The sequence below is a fragment of the Lactuca virosa genome, chromosome 5, assembly GCF_052849685.1.
Source record: "Lactuca virosa cultivar CGN04683 chromosome 5, Lactuca_virosa_CGN04683_v6, whole genome shotgun sequence".
Lineage (NCBI taxonomy): Eukaryota > Viridiplantae > Streptophyta > Magnoliopsida > Asterales > Asteraceae > Lactuca > Lactuca virosa.
Window position 1 is genome coordinate 402,620,936 of NC_136430.1, and position 9,605 is coordinate 402,630,540.

The following is a 9,605-nucleotide window of genomic DNA, read 5'->3' on the forward strand; positions in this document are numbered from 1 at the left end:
ATGACCTTATGAACTCTTAAGGAACTCGACGAGTTGCTAGCTGCACTCGACGAGTTGGGTCAACATGGACCGTTGACTTTGACTTGGACCAAGGGTTGACCAGCTTGACCTCTGGGGGTATTTTGGTAATTTGGGAATTCATGGAAGTAAGTCATCTGTGGATGTAGGTGTTGGATTTGGAGCTGCATTTGGTTGAGTTAACTTTATCGATTCGAGCTACTTGAGAGGTGAGTTCTCCTTACTATATCAACAGGGTCTACGGCACCAAGGTCGGCCCTTCATGGTTTACATCCTGGTTTAGGATGGTTGCTATGTTATTGATCTGTTAGTTTTCATCCTGGTTTTAGGATGGTTGCTATGCTAGTAATCTGTTAGATTGATATCCCGGTTGTAGGATGGTTGCCATGTTAACGATCTGTTAGATCTGTATGACTATCTGTTATTGCATGCTAGCGCATGATATTTATGTGCACATGTTTATTGGTTTGGGGAAAGGGTTGAGGCAGGTCCTGCTGTGTGCAGTAGGCCAAGACACCCTGGGTGGACTGGGTAGATTGCAGGCCTGGGCCGGGAAAATCTAGTCAGGCCGAAGGCCCAGCGAGCGGTCCGGATAGGCTGAAGGCCCCGAGGAGGGCGGTCCAAACATGCCGAGGGATCGGAGAGCAGTCCAGGTAGACTGAGGACCGGGATTCGGTCTAGTCAGACTGATGGCTCATTATGCATGTTGTTGCCTATATGTTATTGATATGTTTATGACGTTGGTATTTTGGGGGTAACTCACTAAGCCTTCGAGCTTACATTTATCGATTATTGTTTCAGATACTTCTGATGATCGCGGGAAGGCCAAAGCGTGATCGTACCGCTCCTCCCACTTTATGATTTTATGTTTTGATTCTGGGATACTATGACAACATACTATTTTGAAAACAAGTTTGTAATAATCATGAGTTTTGAAATGTTTTAAAAAGTTCAAATTTGGCATGATTTTTACGGATGTTACATGTTTGGTAATGTATTTACACATTATCTACAAAGAAAAGTGGCATCATCCAAAAATAAAGTAACAAAATATGTAGCATTCAGCCATTCACGTTGTGATACCCTAGCTTGTAGGATTCCCAACTGCCTCACCCCCTTGATTATAAACACTTTCTACAAAAAAATAACAAAAAATGATATATTAGTCGTATTAGTCTAAGAAGTGGTAAGTTAATTATCTATAGTTTTCAGGTTATGATATAATAATATGGGTGGTGTAAAATATTATAGATTTAACTTACCTTTCTCGAGTTCTTCTAATTCATAGTAAACCTTCAAGGCATCCTCGGTTGGATCTTCATATAAGTTGAAGTTAACAGGAGAGGCACGTAACCAACCAGTTGTGCAAACAAGAGCTTCAACTGTTTTGGTGTCAATGAAGCTCTGAATGGATCCACCACTCCTGAACCTAAACTGATGGCGTTCTCTAAAGTCACAAAAAATAATACAAAAAGGTAAAATAATCGTTTTTATCATTCAACACTGTAATTCAGAGGTTGCAACCAAACAATATTTCAAAATTCAGATCTTAAAAATTCAAACCTCTTAAAAATTCAGATCATGTTAAACAACCCCTAAATGATGTTTTGAGTTTTATGTTTCGTAGCGTCAATTAATTTTGTTCAATGATATTATTTTACTCACTTTATAATATATAACCTTTCTAACTGATTTATTATTTGTTACTCTCTCCGTACCAAAATTATAGTCCATCTTTCCTTTTTGGTTTGTCCCAAAATAATAGTCCACTTCTAAAAATAAATAATATTTTTACCAAAATACCCCATCATTATTACTTAACCAACTAAGCATTTAATGGAACATTAAATGCAAAAGTAAGGACAAAACTGTCATTTTATTAAATCAAGTTAGTGGTAATTAATGCTTTTCTTAATATGTGTGTTTTTTGTCTGTGGACAATAATATTGGGACGGAGGGAGTATTTATTATTCAATATTATATAAATTTTTTTTAATGATTTATCGTTTTTTATTTTTATAATATATACGTAATGTTTTGCGATGCGATAAAATCGAAATATAAACTCTAAATTAAATAATATTATACTAGTTGTGAGACTAATGCAGTACATGAATTAATTTAAAAAAATAAGTTAAATATAAAAGTCAAAATATTTGAGAACTTTGAATTTATAAGAAAATAAGAAGAATAATGAATTATTATTATTGAAATTTTTTTATCTTTTAAATTTAAACAAATAATTTAAATAAATAAACGAAATAAACTGATGAACTTTAATTTGCAAATTTTGAAATAAGAAGGTAAGTCTATTAATAAAATTGATATCCATTTATACTACATTTATTGTAATTATTACATTAAAATATTATATGGAATTTAAGAAAATAGAATCTATAAAATGACACGTGGAAAAAAAAATTAATTCAAAATAACCACAAAATGACATTTGACAAATTGAATAAAAGTGTGACATGTGACAAATCGCCGGAAACAGCTCATTGGAGGAAGCTTGCCAAATCGCCGGAAACTCGAACCAAAAGAACAATGATTTTTTCTATGGGATTTTCTAATATGTGCCCTAAGGGCACATATAAGAAACATTAATTATGAAAAATATTACCATAATTAAATATGAAATGCATTTATTATGAAAATTATTAATATATATCTCACATTTAATTATGGTAATAATCGTTATAATTAATGTATTTTAAATTTAATTATGATAATATTTGTTATAATTAATGTTTATTATATGTGTTCTTAGGGCATATGTTAGAAAATCCCTTTTTCTATTACGAAAAAAGATAGTTAGAGAACTGACACCATAAGTTCCTATCTTCACGTTTTTCTAGATTTTCTCCGAGGGGATCTCTGGATTTTTTTTGCAGATCCGGTCATCAATTTCATTGGATTTTTATCTGGGTAGACCTTCGAGTATAAGTATGTGTCTTCATTTTTTTTATAGATGGGTTATCCTTGCATTTGCGAATTCGATCAACATAAGCATGTTTTGTACATAGTCGGGTCTTCATTTTTTACATAGTATTCAAGTATCCATGGACCTTCTCCTGTTCTTCCATTCTCAACTCTCTTGTATTTTTGGTGGATTTGTTTATCGATTTGAAAAAAAGTGAAATCTTGTATTTTTGGTGGATTCGTCTACCGATTTGAAAAAAACGAAATTACATAGAAAAAATAAATTTAGGGAAAAAAACGAAATTAATAAGTAGATGATGTGACAAAACAGAAAAAAAGATCAATAAATGAAAGGCTTAAATAACGTCCAAATACTTTAGTGTTAAATATCTTAACCAATTTGACTTAAAGATAACGGTGTTCACATTAAAAATGTTCGATCGAATATACCATTTTTACAAAATAAATTAATCTAAAAAAACATTGAAAAACAACATCATGATTTTTTGCCAACTAAATGAAAAAAATGTAAATATTAAGAATGTCGACTATTAAAAAAGTAATGTCACAAATTGATGAAACTTTTTACAGAAAAATATAACTTTTTATATGTTATTTTTAAAAAAAAGCTATTAGATGATATGAATGATGAATATGTCATTTTCGTGAATAAGTTAAAATAATATAATAGTATCCGAAATTATTCTTTTGGTATAAAGTAGTGGCGAACATTTAATTGAACCGGATTGGACCGGGTCTTACTTTGAACCGGTTTGGAAGAAATTTGTGGACCTTGGACCGGACCTATCGAGGCCGGTCCAAGTCTGAGTTTTCTGGTTCTTGTGTCCGTTGAACTGATACAATTTTAGGTACATATGATACAACTCGTTGAGCCCTACCAAAAGTTAGTTTATCCATTACGACTTAGGGTTGAGCATTTGGACCGCACTGGACCGGGCCGTTTTTTTTTAGAGAAATTGATGGATCTTGACCGCACCCATTGATAAAGTAACTACATAATAATACTAAATATAATATTATTTATTGACGGTCAAATAGAAATAAAAAGAAATATAAAAACCGTGGGTTTTGTAGTTTATCGACTCTGCCGAATAGTCTGAGATAGACACGAAGCAAAAAGGTGAAGTCTTTTAAGTGGTGAAAAGTGAAATCTGAGAGGAGATTCTCCTTTTCACACACTGCGTTGCGTACACCTGCTTCATATTCCCTCCACTTGAGCTCGGTGAATCAAAGAATTCCCTCCTCTAGAACCAGAATATCTATGTTAATATTCTTAATCGCAACTATTTCGATTTTGATCGTCGATTTCGGATTCTATAACCCATCTTTCATTGATTATTTTTTAAACCCTATTTGGGTTCCTCATAAAGTTCTCTTTTCCCAACAAGAACGACAGAAATTAGCACCCAATTTGACATATTAGGAGTTATTCTATTCAGTTTTTGTTTTCTTTTGTTAATCTAACTGTAGAGATCTTTCCATCGTGCACATATCTTGCAAGGTTTTGTTGGATTTCTTTCTTTTATTTGCACAAATTCTCCCAAATTTGCTGATAAATTAAGGTTTTATGTTTATGGGTGTCAACGAGATCGGTTAGTCGATTTTTGGTTTCTGGGTTTTAATCTTTAAAATTGTATAGTTATCTGATCTGGGTGGGTTTCGTTTTGAGTTTGGTGGGGACGTTTGTTGCTATGTCGGTCCCAAAATCTGCTGCACGGATGGATTACTGGAGGGAGTATTTTGGTAGCGCTAATGCGAATATATTCGATATCATTGAAGGAGCGATCATGATGGCTGCTTCTGATTATCCAAAAGAGTTTAGGATTAGGAGAGATTCGATTGCTCAGACTTTGTTCTCCTGTAGATTAATCAAATGCTCTGGTTGTGATAAAGAGGAATTAGCCTTGCCTGTAGATGATAATGCTGATGACGATGATGCTGGTGATGATGTTGGAGATGAAGGGGTTAAGTATAAGAGTAAATTAACAGATGTTGATGGGAACTGGAGTAAAGAGAGCAGCAAGGTGATAAATAGTTCTAGAAACGATGATGATGATGATGATGATGATGATGATGATGATGAAGAGGAAGAAGAAGAAGAAGATGATGATGATCATCATCATCGTGATGTAGAGGTTAATGAAATGAACCATCATGTTAGCAATTACAGCTATGGAGATGCAGAAGCTCTTACCGATGAAATTGAAGAAGAATCCCAGATGTTTGATGAAGTTATGAGGATTAAAGAGATTGTTGACAACAGCCCAGATGAGGTTTTTTTCTTTATTACTTCACTAATTAAATGGAATTCAGTTCAATTACTTGTTAGTTTGAATAATTTAATGACTAACTGATTGTTTCTGATTTAATTCTGGTTCAAGAATGTTTGATCTTATTTCTTGTGCTTCTCAGTCTACATTCGACATATGCAATTCGTTAAGGAAGCTTCAATTGATGAATTTATCAGTAGAAACACTCAAGGTTTGGATATAATCTTTTACAGAATTATCCACCAATTCAACCCTTGAATTATCCTTCTCTTATGTTTGTTCTATATTTCAGGCAACTGAGATTGGAAAATCCGTTAATGTTCTTCGAAAGCATGCATCAAAGGATGTTCGCCAAATTGCAAGAATGCTAATTGAGTACGAAATTTTTCCTATTGACTTGATATGCATTTAACAATGCATAAGTTAGTAGACTTAATAAAAAAGAAACTAGCTCTTACACTTGGTTTTCAAAAATTTACGCATCTTTCATAATCAATTAGACTTATCATGAACTTGCGTGAGCTACACGTTAGTTAGGTTGTGTTCTACTATAGAAAGAGATCATATAATTGTTTTGATCACATTAATTTGGAATGAAATAACTCCGCAAGTTCAATTATGGCAAATTACGCGTATCTTGGATTTAATGGATGGAAATCTTTATATGCTCGTGTGGTTAGCTAACTTTTAGCTCCTAAAAACTCGCACGCAACCATGGATATATCAATTTTAATTTTGTCGCTTCTGCAAAAAGGTTATTCTTCCAGCAACCCCTGAGCTGACTTTATTGTGTATTCAGGGTGTGGAAGCAGATGGTAGACGAATGGGTGAAGGCTACGACTAAAGTGACCGGTAATTCGTCAATTTTTAGTGAAAAATATTATATTATTTGTCTTAAATTTTTTCCATTTTTTAAAGAAATTACGATGCTTTGAACTTGCAGTTTCTGAAGCTACCCCCGAGTCGATGAATCCATCTGTTCTTGATGAAGAGGAAGGCCTTCCGTCACCTCCTTTAGACGATTTAGCATTTTTGAACCCTCACTCAATGTCATTGGAGCTGTCTGAGGTATGCAAATCTCATTTTTCCATCATCAAAGAGGATGAGGGGCATTTATGTCTTTTGCACATCCCATATGTTCCATCTTTTTGCGTCGAACAAAATGTTGCAGTTTTTGTCCAATTGACATCCAAACATGTTGTCCTGTCATGTCATGTCATGCTGTAAAAAAATGACCTTTATCTGACGGGTTGTGTTTTCTTTTGTATGTTGCTAACCGTGGATCTCAGAAGTTCTTTGATGGCATGGATGATTATGGAAGTGAGTTGAATTTTATATAATTTATTATTATATAATTTTTCCATTCGGGTTGTTATTAAATTCCAATTTTGGATATTGTTTCAGATCCTAGGAAAAGTGCGGAATCCAACAAGAACCGTGATAACAACAGAAAGCCACCAGTCGAGAAGCAAAACGTAACCAAGTTGAAAGAACAAAAACCGTTAAACGGGCCCACCATGGCCCGAAAGGAGGATCGTGACTCTAATGTTATGAAGCAACCAACCGGTGTCAAACCAACTAGACCTCCCGTTGCCAACTTGGCACCACGAAATAAACCGACTGACTGCAAGTTGCAAAACCCTGAAAAACCGACTCTTCAAAAGAGACCAATGGCACATCAACAACGTGTAAGTTACTCAATTATATTACTATCTTTATGCGCTAAAGTTTGCTTTAACTAGCACAACAGTCGCAATGTGAGAGTTTCAGTTTCAATATGGATTGGGCTCCTTATGGGAATTGGACTCTATGCCATGCCACCAAGTAACAGACTGTTGTGTCCCTGATTTGCATCAACTAACATATTTTTGTGTATATTTGTGAAGAAACCGTGGCGTGTGAATGAGGAAAGCGTTCAAGACAAGCTTGAAGAGACAAAAAGGAAACTCCAAGAACGTTATCAACAAGCGGAAAACGGTTTGTGTTAATGACTCGTGATGTTTAAAGTCGGTTTTGAATACGCAATTATGATATTGAAAATATTACTTATTTTTTTAAATAGCGAAGAGACAACGAACGATACAAGTGATGGAACTGCATGATCTACCAAAGCAGGAGGTTCAGGTTGACCGGAAAAACCAACAGATGAGGCCTGGTAACAACCATAACAGACATTGGGCGCATGGGCGTTGCTGAGCTTTTTTGGGAATATATATAAATATATGAATATAAATATAATATATATATTAGTTTAGTACAAGTGGGAAAAAGGGGTTGGTGTTGTTTATCTTAAGTGTTCATTATTGACTTTTGTTGTATAGAGAGACTACAACCACCCCTTCTGGCCACTTCTAAATTGGTTGGCTGGGGTTGGGGACCCACCTTACCCTATCCCCCACCCCCAATCCCCTACCTACCCCATACTCACATAACATAAAGCATATTCTCATGACATGCTTCGAGAGCAGATACATATTAGGTGCATTTAGTGGTCAATACACTTACTAAGTGCATTGTAATATGGGAAGTTAAACGTTTATATTTATGGAAAAGATAATAATTTTGTTATTGGGGTGTGGTTTGATCTCGCTAGGGTTATTTTTAAGAAGAAAGAACTGGACATAATTTTCGTTTTAATATTTCAAACCAAAAGTTTGATTTTACCTTTTTTTTATTTTTTTTATTTTTTATTTATCTGGTTTCTATCCTATAAAAAAGGTTTTAATTTAAAAGGTGATCAAAATGTTGTTTTTTTAAATATTAAAATATCATATTTGTCCAATTTAATTTTTAATATTATATTTATCTTTTATAAATTTTTAAAATACTGTGTTTGCCTAATTTTTTTATGATGTTTTTAATAGTTTATAATATTTTTTATATCTTAGAATTATTATAATAATTAAAAATGGCACCATATTATCTTTATTTCTATAATAATGGAACATTACTTCTAAATTGTTGGAATGTCGTTTTTTGACGAATAAAATGTTTCATCTTCAAGCCTTTTTCATGAAATATATGTATTGATTGCTTTGTTTTTGTTATTAAATATTGTCATAGATGTATTCTAAGAAATTTTAGATATTACCATTAATATTTTGATGTTTAAGAAGATATATATGATATTTTAATATTTATGAAGAGAATATATATGATATTTTGATGTTTAAGGACATATATTATTTTAATATTTAGAATGACATATAATATTTTAAATTTTTATTAAAGGTGAATATAGTATTTAAAAATTAAATTGGACAAATATGATGTTTTGATGTTTAATATGAGTATATACGAAATTATCGTTTTTTAGGCAAATAATGGTGTATGTTTATTTGCATAAAAGACGGTATTTTGACAGTTTTTTAGATAGAAAACTTAATATTGTATTTTTATCAAAATTTTAAACGTGGTAAAAAACAGAAACAAAAACTTAGGTTATTAGTTTATATTGTAAAAGAAAAAATTAGGTGGCTCCCGGAAAAAAAGTTATAATATTAAAGGTGCCTTAGGATGTGCAAAATTTTTAAATAAAGCTTGGAAATTATGTTTGGATCATTAAACTTTGTTAGTAAATGAAAATTTTACAAACTCTTCAATTTTATTTAATTTGAATATAGTTATGTGTTTTTCATTTTTTTATTTAAATCTTGAATATGAACCTTTTATATATATATATATATATATATATATATATATATATATATATACCGACAATCCCACCTAACTTTTATCCCAATCCTTACCCCCAACATCTTAGTTTTACCCTTATTCCCACCCCTATATCATTTTCACACCCACACTCCATACCACCTACATCTATTCCCTTGTCTTGGTATGGATACACGTGTAGGTGAGCGGGAGGGTTTTGGTGGTGTGACTATTTGTTTATATGTTAAAAACTTTTGAAATAAAAAAAAACAATAATTATTAGTTTTTTAAATTTAGAAAAATTGAATCTAAAAAGAAAATCAAAATAAAATTTTCTGTTTATTAGAATTTATTTTTTTGGATAACAAGAGATTTTTTCACACCCTAAGTTTTTCTTAGAAATGATCTACATAAAAATAAGTATTTTTTTAGAAGCTCTTTTACCAACTATTACGGCAAAAATCTAGTTTTGCTAAAGGCTGTGTGTTCTTTGATTTAGTTTGTCTTTACCAATATTTGCACTCTTAACGCTAATTTCCTATTCAAAAAGATTTTTTATGACAGACTATGTTTCCTTAGACCGGAACATTCAAGTTTCAACGATTAAATTCTGTGAACAAGGGGAATTTATATTTTTTTTCTTTTTATATTCTTTGGATACGAAACAGATGTAATGTAAGTGGTATTTTAGACTTGTAGTAGTCTTTCAACATCTGACCT

The 9,605-nt window shown here is 32.4% G+C and overlaps 1 protein-coding gene across 1 annotated transcript; it reads left to right on the forward strand.

The window, feature by feature from the left end:
• Nucleotides 1-4,047: 4,047 nt before the first annotated feature.
• LOC145111230 (Transcription elongation factor (TFIIS) family protein) lies at nucleotides 4,048-7,799 on the forward strand. The gene is made up of 9 exons (XM_079047524.1): nucleotides 4,048-5,234; nucleotides 5,374-5,442; nucleotides 5,524-5,606; nucleotides 6,031-6,083; nucleotides 6,175-6,299; nucleotides 6,521-6,551; nucleotides 6,636-6,919; nucleotides 7,118-7,208; nucleotides 7,294-7,799. Exons 1-9 carry the CDS (start codon nucleotides 4,653-4,655, stop codon nucleotides 7,425-7,427), a joined length of 1,452 nt encoding a protein of 483 aa, XP_078903650.1. The 5' UTR covers nucleotides 4,048-4,652; the 3' UTR covers nucleotides 7,428-7,799.
• Nucleotides 7,800-9,605: the final 1,806 nt, after the last annotated feature.

What these genes read in the sequence shown, in the direction of transcription:
- LOC145111230 (XM_079047524.1), top strand. Translation starts at nt 4,653, where the DNA reads ATGTCGGTCCCAAAATCTGCTGCACGGATGGATTACTGGAGGGAGTAT. An exon ending in TGGCATGGATGATTATGGAA is followed by an intron (nt 6,552 to 6,635) that starts GTGAGTTGAATT and finishes ATATTGTTTCAG; the next exon opens with ATCCTAGGAAAAGTGCGGAA. An exon ending in CAATGGCACATCAACAACGT is followed by an intron (nt 6,920 to 7,117) that starts GTAAGTTACTCA and finishes ATATTTGTGAAG; the next exon opens with AAACCGTGGCGTGTGAATGA.